General features: G+C 40.9%; 1 protein-coding gene across 1 annotated transcript in view; it reads right to left on the bottom strand.

The window, feature by feature from the left end:
- The window catches only part of usp53a (ubiquitin specific peptidase 53a), a 35,153-nt gene that overhangs the window by 5,984 nt on the left and 9,568 nt on the right, over nucleotides 1-19,601 (bottom strand). Inside the window, exons 3-14 of the mRNA XM_084343423.1 lie at nucleotides 18,761-18,853; nucleotides 18,453-18,587; nucleotides 17,133-17,243; nucleotides 15,987-16,069; nucleotides 15,664-15,748; nucleotides 15,242-15,388; nucleotides 13,589-13,738; nucleotides 10,923-11,091; nucleotides 9,733-9,879; nucleotides 7,826-7,972; nucleotides 3,585-4,368; nucleotides 2,664-2,731 (exon numbers count right to left, since the gene is read on the bottom strand). Of these exons, the coding sequence (XP_084199549.1) occupies nucleotides 2,664-2,731; nucleotides 3,585-4,368; nucleotides 7,826-7,972; nucleotides 9,733-9,879; nucleotides 10,923-11,091; nucleotides 13,589-13,738; nucleotides 15,242-15,388; nucleotides 15,664-15,748; nucleotides 15,987-16,069; nucleotides 17,133-17,243; nucleotides 18,453-18,587; nucleotides 18,761-18,853 (2,119 nt within the window). The remainder of the gene's footprint in view (nucleotides 1-2,663; nucleotides 2,732-3,584; nucleotides 4,369-7,825; nucleotides 7,973-9,732; nucleotides 9,880-10,922; nucleotides 11,092-13,588; nucleotides 13,739-15,241; nucleotides 15,389-15,663; nucleotides 15,749-15,986; nucleotides 16,070-17,132; nucleotides 17,244-18,452; nucleotides 18,588-18,760; nucleotides 18,854-19,601) is intronic.

Below are 19,601 nucleotides of genomic sequence, written 5' to 3'. Positions count from 1 at the left end.
AAGCACACACCTCTTCTGTTTATGTAATCAGAACTCTGAAGAAGAAAAAAAGAAAGAAAGTATATGCACTTGTATGTTCTTAGCCGTAGCACTTAAATCATAGCACTTATGTACTTAAGGTATCCTTGATAAAAAGCAGCTACTATGCTCAGACGAGGGCTTGAAAAGTCTATTTTTTCATCCTTACTTTATCGACAGTGATATATTGTGGTTTCTTTCTTGCGACAAATGTACTTATTGTACGCTTTGAAAAGCGTCTGCTAAATGCCCTAAATACAAAGATGTAAGAAGAAGTGTGAGTCTATGGGCTCTTGATGACATCTACAGGGGGCCACAGGAGACAATCAGGACAAAATGAAAAAATGTATGATATACAGTCCAGATTGCAGGATCAAGTGCACCCATCTCCTCACAGCCCTTACCCTACCCCTTACCATTTTTGTATAATGGAGCTCAATGAGATGTATTCACAACGAGGACAGAAGGTTGTCATTAGGTGATGTTAAGAGAGGCCCAGACGGCCCTTCTTTGATGCAAGAAACAGTCATAAGAACAAATGCCTGCGGTCAAAATGTCAACTGACCTCCTCACAACAGCCCGCCCCACATCTGTGTGCTTTTAGAAAGGATTTTGGACTTTAATGGACTACTGGAATCTGCTCAGCCTTCTCTGAAACTGCAGCTCAAGCCAGACTACCACAGCTGAACTCAGGCCAAATTGACTTTGGACACATTTACTGCAGCTTGTCAATACAATTTGCAGACAGCATGGCGTAAATATCCTGTACTGATTTTAAAATAGCTACCGAAGAATAAACCTTAAAAGGCTCTATCAGAACATTTTTAGTCAGGTAAAGGTTTAATATTAGTAATACTAACATATATATATATATATTAATAATTCAGAATTTCAAGGCATTCAAAGTAATCAAGACTTACTCTAAAGCTGTAGATACTTTAGTTTCATGAAAAAAGTTATTGAGCCAGGTTAAGTGTTTGATCAGTAGACGGTGTCATATCTCCTTAAAGGCACTAGGGGGCATAAAGCCTGAGTGAGTAAATAAAAACAAAAGTGAATGCAATTCATACAAAAATTTAACACACTCACAAACATAATCCTTTGTACAAAATGTAGGTCTGTCAAATCAATTATGAAGAGAGATTTTAGCAGATAAGAATGAGCCTTAATAATAATAATAATAATAATAATAATAATAATAATAATAATAATTTAAGGGAAAATACTTCAGAGAAATGTAAATATATAAATATATATATAAAAATATATATAAAAGGGGGTTATTGCAGCAGTGAATAAACAACCATGCCTGCCACAGAAGAGTTTGTCTCTTTGCCAGGGATTCTTTCACATGAATCACTCTGCATGTGCAGATGCTCACAGGCCAATAACGAGACAAGCATTCAAACACTATGCATTTCTGCTTCCCAAACTACACTTGTGTAAAAGCTATTTTTAACTCTGAATAAAACTAAAAGACAGACACAACTGTAGCTGCTGTTTCTCTGCTGTATTTCATAATTTCTTTGGGACCTTGAAATAACTGCAGTGCTATAGAAATGGCATTTTCATTGCCTCGTGTTTGAATACCACCTTCTGACAGGCCCAGTCATGGCATTTTCTGCCCGGCTGGGCACAGCTGGGTGGCCCCTGCAAGCTCACTCATCTGCCCCTCTTATTCAGGATTTACTCAGTGTATTCCTGCTGAGGGAATTAGTGAGGCATTTTTCAAGATATTTGTTAATTTAGAAGATATTTCCTCTGTATCACAAGTGAACATGTGCTGGATAAAAAATGCGAAGGGTGTCCAGGCGACAAACCACCTAAAGCTATTCATGTCATCTAATCTCCCTCCATCCTGTCAGGAAGATAAAAATACCATTATTGCAACTTTGCAACATGACTCATATTTGAGGCTCATCTTTTTTAAAATTTTTTACACATTTTTTTCTCCAACAGTAGTTGTGTCCAAACTCATTATCCCGCCACATTTTGTACCCCCGTGGATCTTAAAGTTGTTGTACTTCCTGATGCAAGACGACAATTTTCACTGCACATTAAAGTTAACAAAGTCCTTGACATTCTTTCTTCACCATTTCATATTTTTACTTTTTATGTAATGTGTGAGCAAGGACAGAACATCTAATACAAGTCAGGATTTTACTTTGCATTGAAGGAAATAACCATTCTCATTTTTAAAAGGCAGCCCTTTCCCAGTTTTCTACTTGGGGTTCCATTAAGCCCGTACATTTTTCTACGTGCTGCATAACATAAACTCTGCACAGGAAAAAAGGTCAAGGCCAGTCAGCGGGGAACCAGCACACACTTATTTCCATACAGTATCCCTTCAATCAGGCTGTGACCTTAACACCACTGATGGAACAATAAATCAAGGAAATTGCTTAGTACTATCTTAATGTTTCAGATCCTTACAACATACAGACGTCTATTAGGCAGGGGAAATGTCTTTAATGTCAGGGCCAAGCTTTTGTACCAGACAGATATGTTAATTTGTGGCTTATTTCCACAATGTAACACCTATAAAATCTAGATTTTCAGAGTTTTGCTTAAATTAAACCCCTATCCATTGCTAATACAAAGTTATTGGTGTGCATATAGACATAAGGAAACGGCAAGTTGCTTACCAGTGGAAAATGTAGAGTGCAATATGTCAGCCTTCAAATCATCACTTCTTCTCTGAGGGAAGTGATCCCTAAAATACAAAATATATTCAATTATTCATGCATTGTGGATTGCCAAGAGATATTCCAGAGCTTGATATTTTACCAACTTAAAAGGGCTAAGATGGATCCATGCTGTGTAGGGAAAAGGGGGAAATAAACCCTAATGACCTCAGTCTAAATATACATTATCATGAATGATTTACAGTGGTGTAATCTGATACAAACTCAGTGTCAAGACGGCAGACAAACAAAACCTTTTTTTGTCTGTTTCTCTTCCCTTTGTTGTTATTGATGCTTACTACGTGGCACTAAGTGTGGTTTCCTTTTCTTAAAAGCATTCTTTGTATCTGCAATCAAATATATAAAGTTGCAATAAACCTCATGAAAACTGGTGGGGAAAAAAAATAATCTTATACATTTTCAGTGTCTTCTGCTCTTAACCCAGTCACAGAACATCTTAACTACATGTGGAAGAATCAAAGGAGCACTTTACCAAAATAGTGTCAAGAGATAGGCATGAATAATGCACACGCGGTTGAGGAAGTCAGCTATCTGCTGTCTTTCCCTTCTGAGTACAGGAGTTGTCAGCTAGTTGGGATCATTATCTCCAAACAAGACCTGTACTACAAAGCCAACAAATGACAGCCCAGCATAATAAGGCTGGTGCATTTGCCTTGTGTGCATTTATGTTAAACGGGTCTCGCTATTCTTAGAACAGTTTGTTTGTAAAGTTTAATGATTTAAGAGTGGCAGCGCTTTTGTGATCCTAAAATTAGTAGACCAGGTGATGACAAAGCAGCTTTCTGCCACTGCAATCACACGGCAAAAAATGTGTTTAGCAGATTTGGCTAATGAAAAGTTCTATCTAATGATTAATTTTACCTTGTCAGGTGCAGCTCAGGTATGGGCCTCAGGTCCTTGGAAGAAAGGTTCTCCACAACAGGTGAGTCGAGATTTGCTGAGCCATTGCTTAGTCTGTCACTACTTTCATATCCAGATTCAGTTCTCTGGATCTTCCAGTTGTCATTGCGCACTTTTAGAGTTGCTGAGCCCTTTGACCAGTCCTTGTCACTGTAGCCACCCCGGCTGTCTGAGTCCAGTGAGCTGCGACTGCCGCCTGTTTCGTGCCTCTGCTCATCCTCATAGATGGTCATTAGGCTCTTGGGTTTGCGTTCCTCTCGGCCTCCCCACGTAAAATCTCTGTCTCGCTCACGGTCACGAGAGGGCGACTGACTACTGGGTCTCCTCCGGGGGCTGTGCTGTCTTCGCTCCTGACTTGCCAAATTACCACTGCTGCCGCTTAAAACACTGTCAACATTTAGCGCCTCTCGCATGGGCTTCCATGGGCGGCTGGATCTGCTGCGGCCGTTCCCTCCACTTCCAGGACGCTCTCGGGAGTCTTGGCTGCTGTCGGTATCATATCCATTGGAGTGCTGGTCTAATCTTCGGCTGCGATGACCACCGCTGTTACTGGGCACGCTGGGCAACACTTGGACCCTCGATTGAGAGCGAGGGGGCTCATGTGAGGAGCGTCCACCAAGGTATGGTGTTCGCTCAGTCCGAGTGGGACCTTTTCCTTGGCTGCTGTACAGTCGGCTTTCCAGGTGTTTGAAGCCATTCTCTGGAGGGGAGGCAGAGCGGGAGTAGGTCCTGTCCTGACCTGGATCTTGTTTTAAACAAAGGAAATTTAATGAGAGCTTGAACTAAGACAACAGCAAAACACATTCTGATTAATGGCTTGTATCAATTAAAATAGTAGCACTTGTTTGAATACAATTTTAACTAGGAATGTCCCGAGCCGATCTGCGCCGATATGGGCATTGTTTCACTGATCGGGATTGGATATTTTGAATGTGGACCCAAGCCCGATTATTTTTACGTCAGCTGTAAACGGAGCACAATTTGCTGAAGAACGCCGACGCGCACTTAACGTTAGTCCGGCAACCCTGTGGATAAAATGTCTGGAGTGTGGAAATATTTTAAATTAGAAAGCGAAAGCGGTCCAACAGCGACATGCAACATCTGCAATACGACTCAAAGGACCACAACGAGTTCACCTCAAGCAATACAGGCAAAGGCACCGAAGCAACAAACACTCGCGGACACTTTCAAAAGGAAAGAGAAATATCCTCGAGACAGCGACATGGCCAAAAATATTACAGAGAAGGGAACTGGATTCACCGCTCTGGATAACCAGCCCATCTCCGTGGTCGAGGATCAGTGTTTAGTTACCGACTTTGTTTACTTGGTTGTTTTTGTTAAAAAACAAAAAACAAATGAAAACCAATGTTGCAATAGCATATGCAGAATAAGAAAGAGCCATATGAAAGAATTTACTTTGTTTCAACAAAATAAAAAAACAGCTATGTAGTTAACGATGACATCAGGCTCACTTAGATTGCGCCGTCGATATAGCTGAAGCCTTGCTAACGTCTTTTTAGATTACGCACACTAATGTGTATATTATCTGTAATAGCAAGGCATAATGCTATTTCAGCCTGTGTCCGGCCTTGATTGAAAAGATATATCTTTTTGAGGCGGTGATCGATATTTTCTCGAGAAAATTATCCTGTTATCTCGGGAAAACGGCAGTTGTTATTTCGAGATAGTAACTCCAGATCTCAAGAAAACAAATGAAATTAACTCGTTATCACGGGAAAACAGAGAAATAAAATGTATGAATGTGTGGCCCTTTAGGGCTTCCGTAGTTGATCAACAAATCTACTGAAACCGTAAAGAGTCGCTTGGAGTATCTTTTATTTAAAGAGTGTTGTATGCAAGGGGGATGTAATCAAAAAAGAAAAAAGAAAAAATGACTTTCACTGACACCAAGACCCAAAGCTGTACTAAAACACAGTGCAGGTTGGGCAGAAAGTAAGGGAGGGGCATAACGACCACAGGGTTACTGACATTTATGTCTGCAGATGACAGGAAGGTGTAAATTACAACCAACAGGAGTCCATTTTCTTTACACAGAGGCTAGCCAGCTCACGGACAGACATTCATGTAGGTACTGATGATTAAAGGTAGCACTTTGGTGGTGGGTGTATTTTACTGTGTGTATGCACACGTGTGGCGCAGTTTCCAAATGCACAAGTGACATGTCAGCACATGATGGTGTGTTACGGATGTGTGTCTGCTATTCCAAGGACACTTCCAACCATAATAGCCACTTTGAAAATATATGGGCAGACATCCTTCCTGGAAACTAGTTCATTCCTGTCAAACTATACATGAACCCACCCACACACCCTTATTAATCTACAGGGCACTGACATTTCTGGACACTTAATTGTCTGCAAAGTGTTTTAATTTTCTAAATGAAATTTAAATAAAGATGATTCCATTTGATTTTGCATGGAAAATCTGGTGTTATAGTGGGAAAACATGCTCAAATTATAATTTTTCCTGCATGAAAGCATAATGTAATAAGAGGGTTCATCTGTAGCACTTTATACGAGGGGACACCTATTAACCATTACCTAGTTGCTTATCAGCATGCATATCAGTAGCATACTGGCTCATTTCCAGTCATTAAAAAACACTTATTCAACCAACACTTTGACACTTATTAACCCACACAGGTTTCACCAGGGAATTGGTTATGAGCAAGTCCTCACAACATATTCTCAGTTTGAAAGACTTAGTTTAGAGGTATTTGGACACTAAACATTTGTAATTTTGTGTTTTTTTGCACAATAAATCATATGTCGTAATCGTATGTGTTATAAAGGGAGAATGACTATCGTTGTGCTACTACCACCTTAAAAGGCCCATATTGAGTTAAGCATTGTAAGATCTTAAATCATGTTCAACAACTACATAATTAGGATGTTACTGAGGGAAACTAACTTAATGGCCATGTAGTCGTAGAATATGGTCATGAGGAATAAAGCATTACTAAGTGCTTTATAATGACTAATAAAGAGCCAATACACTACTGATAAGCATGCTATTAAGACACTAAATATGTGTACCCTAATATTAAATGCTACTGGTTCATCTATCCAATGTTTTTTTATAACTTATAGCTGAAAGTGCTTGAATCAGAGGAGACATGCTTTCTATTTGAGGAATCTGATCTGTGGCAACGTCCTGTTCGTAGGTACAAAAAATGAATTTAATGCTACATATAACTGTCAGTCCTTGGAAATAAGCCCACAAGAGATTCAATCCCTTTTCCTTTGGATTTTGCTGACTGTGTGCCAGAGTTAAATCACTTTGAAAATGTTCCTGTAAGTTTTTGCTCTTATATATGATACCGGTGTGTTTTCAAGTGTTTCTGCTGCCGGCTCAAACATTGTCAACAGTACACAAGGCTGTGGATCATTTTTGAAAGAATGGTAATATGTCTACATCAATATAGTCAGAAATCATTTAGTCCAGTATGAGTAGCAAAGTTGCCTGAGTGTTTTTTCTTTCTGGGGAAGACTTCAGTAAAGTGCTAGCCTGGGCATGAGCGGTAAATTGTTACTACTTACATTAACTGTAGTGTCACCTCCAGCCTCGCCATTCATCACAGCAACGGCACTAGCCTCCTTTAGCCTACTGCATTCAATCATAAAGGGGACGTGAGCTCGCTGCTAACACAGGCTGTTGACTTGGTGGATTTGGGAGCATGTTACAATTCGTCGTAATCCCTTCACTGATACTTAATTGAAAGCAGTGACGTACTGAAAGAGTATTAAAAGGAGTGGACCAATCAGCCTACTGATTAGAACCAACACACATACACTCAATTTGTGAGGTAAAAGGAGGAGGATACATGATATAAATGGTGGCAGGAGTACGAATTTTTGGAGTTCAATTCACCCTCTAATTAAATTATATAGTATTTATCACCATTCTGCTGAGTTTATATTGTGTCTGTTTGTAAATGTTCCTGTAGACCACAGAGAGGGGAACCAATGGCTCTGAATAAGTGAGTGGGATGAAGGCAGGCTCTAACAGACGTCAGCACTTAATCCCCTTTCTGACACATTGCTCCCGAACCGACGGTTACATAAGGGCTGGGGGAGTGAAAGGCTAGCCTTTTGTATCTTAAAGCCTGGTAATTCTCATATGTGTGTATTTGTGTTGGAGTCCACATCTATACATCCACACTCAACCTATCTGCAACAAACCTCTGTGGCGTGACTCCGGCCTCCGTTGGCCACTCCTGTCAGGCTCTCTTCTGGATGGATGCATCCCACGCCCCTCTCCTGGTCTCTGGGTAACTTCTCGAGAAATGTCCCTGAGGCGACTCTTGGGATCGATGGTGCCAATTTTCACTATAAAAGAAAAGAGATGTCAGGTATTACATGTAAGCAATGCACATTTTTTTTCCTCCTCCAATCTCAGTTGAACCTCTGCTGAATCAGGTGGGGATTTCTACCACTGCAGACACATGGCACATATAGATATCTATTGTCACTACATCCTTTTCCTTGTCACCGTTTTCCAACTATTAGTCCCTGGCACCCGTAAGGCTCTGAGCAGTTGCTGAGTGTGTAGACTGAGGCAAACTTTACAGCACATCATTGTGCCGATGTATACGGTCGACTTTTTGCTACACGAGGGGAAAGGCAGCAGGGTGGAAAGATCGCCATGCAGAGGCTTCTCTGGCCCGTCTTCTGGCAGATATTTGCTTTGAAAAGCACTGATCAGCCATGGCACCGGAAAACATGATCATACTGTGGTTCTGTTAGCTGTCTGAGATTTCCACAGGAATCACTGCAAAGACAACATGATGTCTCAGAAAACACCAGGTGTTTTCAAACTGTATTTTTGGGACTGCTAATGCAAACCTAACATTTCTTACTGCTGCAACTTCACATTCAAAAAATGTAACTGGTGCAACATGAGTCGGCTTTTATTATGAAGCAGTTACAGGAAATACAACGTTTGTCAGTCTAGCACTTACCGATGCCATTCATCAAAAATGCGCCTATAAAAACAAGCAGCCGCAGGCTGCACACTTACAACTACTCAGTGAGGTAACCAACTCCTTTTCCCTCATTAACGTCATCAGGTTCTGATTTAGCATTGGGTTTAATTCCAGAATATTACCAAATAATCGTTTTGACAACAAATCCTACACCATACTTTTATTGGACAACTCTCTCCTCGAATTAAAAGTGAAATACGTCTCCTGCCACTCTGTGCTGTGACTCTAGAGACACTGAAGTTTAGTGCTCATTGTGCAACTAAGTATTGATTAAAAATAAGCTAACGATAGTGTGGGCGATGAGCAAGTAATGTAATTGATGTATGCCTGAATGCCGTGTAACAAATGTGACTGTGGTTTTCTGGAAGCTCTGAGCAACTCCTTGTATCTTTTGACTGTTATTTTCCTCCCTTTCACCACAGCTGAAGCGACAAGCTATCAAGTGAAGGGAACAATGACACACAGATCTCAAGTATCTCCACAAGTTTTCACAGCCATAAAATGAACAATGGGAAAGGCAATAATATCCAAGGACAAGCAATTTCCATTTGGTGTCTTGGCTTTCCAGTAAGGCCATTTGCTTATCTTAGCAAATCTCTTCTCTTAACTTTACACTCCCTTTCCCTACTTGTACTTAAGTACACGCAGAATTGGCAGCTCTTTGCAACTTTTCTCCTCAACAAGGGTCCCTAATCCCTTCTGTATTACTTGCATGGCCAGATTTAGTTTAGTTTAACAGCAAAGACATTTAAGTATCTTTTGCCTGTCACCACTCTCTGTGGACACAAACATTTATAAATCAAGCAGTCTTTCAAGGTTAAAAACTACTATGTCTCTCATCTCTCCTCTTTTATGATTTTCTCTCTTGATCATTGCAAATTTCTACAAGCAGATACTGTGTGTTTAAACCATAGTTTCCTTAAGACTGACGCTTGTCTGTCATGTTGGAACAATTTTCTTTAAAACACTCTTGAATGAACAAATGGAAACAAGTAAAAATATCTCACACAACTTAGGTTAAGTTTTTTCCACTCTTCAACGCTCGATTAAGTGGCTCGTTAAAATGGAAACTTTTGAAGTGCGTTTGCAGTCCTTCCATCTTACCTGGTCCCCGTCCTCCACTTGTCTGAGCGCTGCCCCTGCTGAAGGTCGAAGGTGTCTTCTGTTTGAAAGAGCCTTGACCCAACAGAGCGTTCAGATTCTCCTTGGTGAGGTCAAGCTTCTTGGGGGCTGAAACTGGAGACTCAAAGCCTGCACAAGACAAAGGAAAAAAGAAATAGAAACATTTAGAATTTTCAAGCAATGGCGATTTATGCAGGATTGCCTTTTTCCAATAAAAACACATACATTTGATATCAACAAACACACAGACTGCACCTGGAACTAAGAAACAGAAATTTAAATTACAAAATCCACACAATATTCTCCTTGTTTGTTGTAGGATCATCCAGTTTGGTCCGGCGCCCTGTCAGCTCTGATGGGCAGTGAGCGGCTGCCACAGCTTGGACCTGGGGCACGGCCAGCGTGGAGAGTTGGAGGAGGATCTCTAAAGGGGATAAAAACCTCCCCAACCAAACAAATCCAGGGATATATAATCCAAACGGCAAAGATGTTCAGCTGATGTCATCAACAAATTTTCATTACTGCCGGCAAAGGACACCAATATGATCTGGGATTTAAAAACGTCCTATTAAAGAGTTGTTTTTTGTTTGTTGTCTAAATTTGATTTCCACTTAAAATGATTTGTAAATGGAGGGAATTTTATTTACAGTTAATTAAATGAGTGCCGAGGGAGTAAAAACACTACTTGAACAAGTAACATTTTTTGTAAAATTTGTAGAATTGAACTCAAACTGCAAGCTGCATTTCACCAACTAGTACTGCCACAACTTTAGTGAAAGTTTCTCTTTCATTCCCCTCACATCCTGCACTACTCATTAAACAAATTCAAAAAGAGGTGGCTGCATACACCAGTATTGCATTATAATCAAACAGGTCCCTTGGGAAGGGATTAGGCTCAGTGAATGCAAAAGAAAAACACATGACAATCAACAGGACTAATAACCAAGATAAATGCATCTCAAGGGAATTTGTTGTTGTTGTCACACTAAATCAACACCTCTTAACAGATATATTATAACTGTGTTGCCAACAGAACGTCTACAGTGATGATATTAATTAGGATTTTTAAATATCATGATGACCTCTTAGCTTTTATCATTCCAGAAAAAGTTGGCACAGTACACAAACACAGAACCAAGATTGACTTTTAAACAATTCATATTCGGTAATACCTTGTACTTCTCCATTAACAGGGGCCTTGTAGTTCGACTGGCTGCTGTTCTGTCTTGAGGCATCGTCTGCGGTGATAGCACTGCCATCGGGGTTGGCGTAAAAAAGGAGAAGAGGCTGGAAGTGATCTTTAATACATTTGCTGACCACATCTTTCCACCTGGAGCTGATCTACAGCAAAAGACAAAGAGAAGCTGGTCAATGCACATTGTACGTGTAGATTTAGCCACATTAGAGACACATTAGAATTACAGCATTATTTTGTGTGAAAATAATCTGCCATCTACATAACATGCTTTCTTCGGCATCAATCAATTTGAAGATATTAAAGAGGGTTTAAAATGTTGGATTTTCCTAATGGGAAATCAAGCGACCCTGGTCCAATTCAATTTAGAAAAGAAGACAGATTGTGCACATAACGGGATCATTTCCTTTCTTGCGACCCCATCTGTTTTCATTTTGCTAAGAGGTTATCAAAAAACTTTTGTTGCACAACCGTGATCAGACATAAAGCATTTTAACTTATTACAAACTAAACACTTTCCACTAATACCCGGCTCTGGGGGCATCACCAGAAGGTCACAACCCAAGTTGACCTTAACCAAACAGAATATGTTCTGACAATTTTCCTAAAAATCAACTTTAAAACTAAACCTCACCCTTACTGTTGATAGTCTAATTTGTGAATGTATGTAACACACTGAGGCAAAATCGCATTAGCTAAGCTGTGTAAGGTGCGTGTCTCGCCACAAAGGCACCACAAAGGCAGGCTGCAGGCTAACAGATGCTTGTGTGCTCCTTAATTAAGCAAATGACGGTGGAAAGGGGGGGAGGAGATGGTGGGAGGGGGAGAGATAGAAAGATGAGGTGGAGAAGAGCAAAGGAAAACAAAAGGAAACACAGGGAATGTTGCAGAGGTGGATACAAAATATATAACAAAATAGATTGATAAGGATGAAGGAATATACACTACCGGGAGAAGACGACGACCTTATAATGTATGCTTTATATGTGAACCACAATAAACAAAGTCTCCCGCCTCTCCTGGCATGCTGAGACCACAATAATCATTGCACTTGTGTGTAAAATTTACTGGCTACATAAATGAAAAGTAGCATCAGAGCTATGCCATCTTATGCCATTTAATACCGATGCATTCACTGTAAACTGTGATGCATGTCAGTTGTCAAGTTTGGGGCTGCAACTAAGGAGTGTTTTTCATTCTCAATTAATCAGATTATTTCCTCAATTTATCAGCTGTTACATTTATCAATGTCTGAAAAAGTGAAAAATATTCATAGATGTTTCTCAAAGCCTTGTCTTTTTTCTCCACAACAAAGATATTCAGTTTGCCTTTCATAGAGGTGTAAAGAAACCAGAAAATGTTCACATCTGAGAAGCTGGAATCAGAGAATTTAATTTATCAATCCATCATCAACATAGTCGATTAATATAATAGTTGACAACTAATTGATTAATTGATGCAGCTCTAGCCAAGTTAAACCGTCAGGGATAAGAAAATAAATTTGCACCTGCCAGCCACTCAGAAAAGAGAATTCTCAATGTCCAAGGTGTGGGTATTAGTGCTGTGACTCACAACTGCAAAAAAAAAAGATATCTCTGTACTATTTGCAAGTAAATGTATTTTATCAGCCTCATTAAACAAAGAATTTCTTCTGCACTGGAAAAGCAGCCATCAGGCTACACTACAGTAGTCATTTAGCGGCTGGGACTTGGGGAGCCACAGAAACGCTGGCGAGTTTGGACCCAGGTATGGACTTGGCAGGCGCTACTGAGCACTGTTAGCTCCTCCATCTCATTCGGGATGGGCGGGGGGGGACCTGCACACACAGCACAAGCTGCTCCTGATGGATTGACACAGAGCCAGTCAGCCGCTGCACCACAGTCCCCGAGAAAATTGTAAGGATGCGAGACAAAAGGCGTGCTCGCATGTGCACACCATGAAGATAAATCCAATATTTAGGAAAAAGAGAGAATAAAAGGACGGATTCACAGCCTGTGTACTGTACACACACGCAAGCACTAACCTGCAAAGACAAACACACAAATAAAACCTCTTTCTCACACACACACAAACACACATACACACATACACGCACCTACACTCTGCAACTCGTTCTCACTGACCCTTCGACTTTAACCAGTAAAGGGATCCGTAAAATAATCTCTACCGGTTAAGCTTCACTTCACTACTGCAGTACTTTGTGATGACAGAGTTGGGGGAACTGCAGTAGTAATGAGGATGGGTGTTGGGGGGGGGGGGGTTAGCTGACTCTTCAGTGCCATAAAGGCTCATCAACGCAGAGGCTCATAAAGGGCAATCGATTTGGCCCTTATTGGGCGATAAAGAGAGGTTGTGATGGAGAGAACAGACTGAACATTGCTACTTTTTGCTGCTACTTAAAAAAAAAACATTTTTATTAACTCAATAGCACCTCTTTATGAATATAAATGTTCACATTTTTAACCATAGTCCATCTGTACACTAATAACCTGATGCCCAAACTGAACATTTTAGAAAAAACATCACAAATCAGAAAAATCATTTTATTTCCCAAAGTACAAGGTGATGTCTTTAAGTTGCTTATATTGTCTGACCAAAATCCAAAAACACAAATGATTTCAGCCCTAGAGTGCCCTTGCTCACCTCTTTCACTGTAGCATCATCAAAGAAGACCCACTTGGAGGACTTGGTGTGGAGGGCGAAGGCACAGTAGTGGCGGCTGGAGTAGCAGATCATCCCCACGAGCTGCAGCTCTCCCTTTTTGGCATGCTCATCTGTCACCCTGTAGAAGAGCTGTGTCCACACACAGACACACACACACAAACACACACACAAACACGCACACCAATTACTCATCGACATCAACGCTACACTAAGTGGGCTGGCAAGTGAGTGATGTTGATAGCTAGTGGAATCAGTTACTCCATCTGTTTATAGATTAAGGTCTGAGGGAATGAACTGGCATTGATTTGACAATCAGTACAAATAAGGGCTGGTTTAAATCAGCTCCACCTGATATCTAGACTAATCCTACAGTGATTTACAGCATTCTTATTGATGGCCTAAATATTAATATACAGTGGCATTTTAATATTATTTCTTTTATAAATAATGTAAAAAACATCAGCAATAAAAAAATAATTCATCAAAAAGAATGGGTACAGCATTTGGCAGACATATTGAGAAAGGGTTGGTGAGACCGTCACTTGTTTCTCCCTCCCATGCTTCCTGCACAGCCAGCTCTCTGTCTTCCTCTCAAACAATAGATTTAAAAGCAAACGATGAGGGTGGAGGGCTCCCTTTAACACCCAATAAAGTCACATGAAACACTCTCTAATGAATCAAGGCTTTGTGGCACACTAGTGGGAGGGGTGTGGGGTCTGACAATTCTTCTGATGCTATGCTTTGGAAATGGGCAAGAGGGAGCTGTCAAATGAAGGGTTTGAATACTTCAATAAAGATGTTATGTAATTTGTGGAGCACATGAGCACTGCCCCCATCTGAACGACAATGATTGATTTTTTTTTTTTGCTTGTGAAGCTCATCCACCACAGTGGACTTATACGAACAGGCTACTGAGGAATATTCATAAAGTTGTGTGCCAAATTTTTTTTTACATACATAGTTCATGTGAACACTGCAGAATAATGTGTGCAAAGATGTGATTTTATGGACAGAAAAAGAGCACCACATGGCAACATTTCAACATACTGAGGATTGAGAATGTGTGAATATAAACACAGCAACAAAAGCAGTCTTGAATACATGTTTTGTTCCTCCCGTCTCAGTGACGTCTAGCCCCAGCCCACATGTTCCCTCAGACAGGCATGCACACACACGCTCAGGAAACACAGACATCAAGGGAGGGGCTTTCTGACATGCTGACCAAAGCCAGCAGGGGCTTTATGATCAGTGGCACTGGCCAACTGGGCATTGGGCGTCGACTGCTTATGCAACGGCACCGACTTACAGAGAAATAAATCCCCACTTTATTTTCTCACATATGTTAGACTGCATCAAAATAAACTGACCCTAAAATAACAAAAAATGGCAGATGTATGATTGAAAAAATTCCAAAAAGTTACAAACTGATCCCTGTTTGGGAAGAGACTTTATTTCCCGTTAGACTTACTACTGTCTTCTTCAATCTTGCCAAGATTCTCTGTCATATCTTTTTATTAAAAAAACATCCCATCACTGTTTATTTTCAAGCTGGAATTTCACACTTCTGCCCACAAGTTATGAATGGAGGAGTGAAAAAAAAAAAGTAAAATGTACATAAAAACATTGACTCACCGCAGAAAGACTGAGATGAGGCCCCAACGATCTGATAACATCCTCTGTGAGGTCTGACTGGTCAGAGTCCCAGACAAAGCCTATGGTAACTATCTCGGGGGAGTTCATGAGGACCCGTCTGATCCTAATCCTCTGCCCACAGTTGCTCTGGAAGAGGAAGACGCAGAAAAAGACCACAGTTTTTCCCCAAAGTAATTTTGCGTAATTACCAAGTACACGCTCACAAAAATGGTCAGTAAAATTCTATATTCAAACTTCCCAAGTATTTGATAATTGCTTCACATCCAATGAAACTTTCTTCAATTAAATTATGGAGAAATAATGCTTACAATACTGAAAGGCTTTTATAGGAGACTGGAGCATTTACTACACACTGCTCTTTCTATCATGTGAACAATGTGCACTTTACACAGGCCACTTACTGGACAGTTCCGAAGGTCCCCTATCGTACTTGCTGTTTGTAACAGCTCCCCAAACGACTCGTGTCTGCGTTGAAGCATCTGTTGACTGAGAAAGAAGAGACGCATAGTCAGCAGGAAAGACCAAGCGAGCCAGAGGGGGAAGCAGACAGGCAGAGACAAATAAAGATTAAGGTATGTAGAGAGAAAAGAAAAACCACTGAGTGTGAAATGTCAGCTAAAAAGTAATGTTATGGCCTTGTGACAAATGTGCAGAGAGCGACATGAAAACAGACAGATGACATCAGGGGGAAAGCAACGAAAGTTTCACATCGCCTGTGCCTTACCAGAGTGCGGTGGTGGAGACATAATGCACCAGCTCTGTAAACGGCAGTGGGTCGGAGGATGCCCCACAGCTACGGCACACAGACTGCGGAGAGAGAGAGAGAGAGAGAGAGAGAGAGAGAGAGTCGGAGACCAACAGGGTGAAAAACACACAACAGAAACTTACAGAGGTGTGATTTCATCAGGCAAATCTGCTGTCAAGGATTAATTATCAAGTCAGCATGTTAATTTTTCAGAGTTAGAGCAGGAAAAGTAAGCAAAAAAAAAAAAAAAAACACTTTAATTTGGTGACATTCTCATCTTGCCACTTTCCCTGTGATCAGTTATAAACTGTGGGCTCTGTAGTACCTTTTAAAACAACCAACTAAATTTAACTTATAAGGTTATCAATCTCCCTCTGACTGAGGCAATCTTCATTAAAGGCCTTGATAGCATTTGCTGGATTGGATGCCCTGAAGTCGAGGAGGAACAAAATCCACTGAATGTGCCCCTAAGGGATTTAGTCCAAAGGCGCATTATCTGTTTGATTCCGAGATAGCACTGGTTTGGGACAGGGACAGAGTCAGTGATGGGCATCACAGCCACAGGGAAGGGTGGTGTGTGTGTGTGTGTGTGTGTGTGTGTGTGTGTGTGTGTGTGTGTGTGTGTGTGTGTGTGTGTGTGTGTGTGTGTGTGTGTGTGTGTGTGTGTGTGTGTGTTGGAATTTATGTGTACACCATCTGTGATTTATCTGGTATTGCTGCTGCTGCACTGTGGAATCAGACCAGAAACACCCTCCTTATTCCACTGGGGCAACCCAGTATCAAAACATGACGGATTGGATTTCTACTGTCTCAGACAGTGATTCATGTACCTGTCTCTCTCTCTTCCCGTGTGTGTGTGTTGCCCAATCCTAACATTGGCTAGTGTGTTCAGACTGTGCACACATTACTGTATAGGCTGTGCAAACAAACACTGTATGAACTCAAAGATATACAGCACAAACAGGAAGGCACAATAAAAGGAAAATTAACACATCTTACTCAGACATAAAAGTATGACTCCTTTGTAACACTGCCTTTTCACAGATTGGTGCAGCAGCAGAAATAAAAATGCTCTCCAAAGTGAAATAACATAATATTTCCCATGCTTTCTAACGCACTACTGACCTGCTCATAAAGTGACATTGCAAACTTCTGATGCGTAATGCAAGACTTTGAAGTGCAGGCATCCGTCTCCTCCGGCACAATGTGCAGGTGGATCCTCTCCAGTATGTTCTCCTGTGACACAAAGGACATCATCAGATAAGAGGACAAAATATTTACAACTGTTGTTGTCAAGCCCTGTCTTTAGTTCCTACACCGATGCAGGTATTTCCAAAAGTAAAACTTCAGTACGGTGGGACACACTGTTACATACCAATTTTAGGAGGCATGTTGTAACCTGACAGCAGAAGGAACATGTTTAAAGAGCAAGCCATACTCCATTTTAGCCCCCACCTGTTTCTATGGAGCGTTTGTGAGTTTATAAAATATTAAGGCTGCAAGGTAGGCCCGCAAAGGTTACAGGCACGACTTCACAGCCTGTTAATCTGACACTGGCTAACTCCTCGTATAAATTCTACACCAGCACGGCTACTGCCAATGCATTACATGCTCAATGCTCAAGGGCAAACATCTCTGTGGGATTAAGAATTAAGATTGTCTATAAAAGATAGCACGTAAGCGTCAGTCTCAGATGTAAAAAGTTACTGTTCGTTTTCTGTGGGGTGGGAGGTTGGGGGGGAATTGGCAGACAAAGAAACAAAGCATCGAAGTTGCTTTCTCGGCATCTAAATTCATTGTGCGTAAGGTTTGGGAGTAATTTCGTGTTTGAAAAGCAGAGTGACTAAATGTTCACACACTCAGTGTTTACATATAGTACAGTACTCTACACTTCTGTGTAGACATGAGATTTTCTCTTTTGTTTATCCATTGCAGTGTAATTGGACTTCCTAAGTGGATAAACAATGATTGAGGATGTAGAAAAAAAAAAAAAAAAGATCAGGATACATCTGTGCTGTCTGGGTATACTGTTTAAGCAAAAGTGATCAAAATCGTGAGAAGAGAAATAAACTAATCAAGTTAAAACAAAGCATGCTTGAAAAAAAAGTAGAACTGTTGTGTTAAAATCATCGACACATTAAATTGACTTTAAAAAAAAAGCACAAAATGATGCAACATAATACCGTAGCATAAAACAAGAGAGGTTCACACACAACACAACCAAGCAGCTTATATAACCTGTCATGATGATATTTAGCGGCAATGTGGCAGGGGTTGATGGGAGGGACAGAAGCTCTTTCAGTGACCTCGCCAAACAGTTTGTTGCAGTGCATTACCCCGAACTGTGTGGCAGGGGGACACACAAACATACACACACATATCCCTCTCTCCATACGCTAGTCTCCCTCCCTCCCTCAGGACAGCCGTGTTGCCACAGGAACTTACAAAGCACTCTGCGGCATCGTCCATGAAGCCCAGCTGGAAGCGCTGCTCGTCCTTAAAGGTCTCTGCCAAGGCGTGACGCAGGTTGTCAGAGGGCAGGGCGCGCTCCCGACTGTGCTGGAACTGGGAGAAAATACCCTGGAGAGGAGAACAAGAACTTGATTGCACACAGACAATGGGAGAATCTATTTATTAATAAGCATGTGTATCACCCTGACTGCTCAATAAAAAGTCTGGACATGTGACTCAAACAGTTGCTACATTCAAAATGGTTCATTGAAACCTTCAATATGCCGCTTATTGTATTCTACCTTTAATGCACAAAAGATGCACGATTCTCCGAGACAAAAGTGTCCAGGTAGCTGCCTCAAGCTGCGTCTGAAGATGTCCAGCTGCCATAGTACCTACACACAAAGGAGGGAGGAGGACGTTAGCATGTTTCTTTGCACTATTAAATTTAACACTGACCTTTTTCATTAGACCATATTTTAATTTCAGTCTAAAACAATGAAGCAAACATACATTAGAACACGTGCATGTATTATTCGAGTGGGAACATTCTTGGGTCTTTTGTTACATTAGGCATTCAGGACAGTTTCCAAGGTCATGAGAATGAGGAGTGGGCAAGGGGAACAACTCCATCACAGAAATGAAGCCGGAGGTGATGATCATCTTCAACCAGCTCATTGGTTGAGTCACCCACTGAGTCACAGTCACTGAGAGTGACCTCACTGTGGGGCAATAATGAACCAAGTCACCAGGCCAGTATACTAGTAGTCAAAGGCAACCTTCAACTACACTAACATATTGCTTGGAAGCTCTGACGAATTGGGACAGTGACTAATCTTTGAATTTTTAAATAAACTGGTCCCATTTCAAGAGGGTGGAACATGGTGTACTGGCCCACAGAAATATTTCAACAGTTAGTAGATGAATTGCCATCAAGGTTTTACAGATGAGGCCTTCTGGATTTGTGACCAGCAGTGACCTCTCCTCCATTTCCACCACAAGATTAATACTGTGTAAATCCAATATTCTAACAAAAAAATGATCTCCAACTTTTCCTTCTAGTCGAATCAACAATTTTATTAAACAATGTCCTGCTCTATGACAAAACGCCAGCAAAACTGATGACATTCCCATAATCCTTTT

This window comes from Pagrus pagrus, assembly GCF_965226575.1.
Source record: "Pagrus pagrus genome assembly, chromosome: 22".
NCBI lineage: Eukaryota > Metazoa > Chordata > Actinopteri > Spariformes > Sparidae > Pagrus > Pagrus pagrus.
Note: the sequence above shows the minus strand (reverse complement) of the source record. Positions and strands in the feature narration are given on the sequence as shown.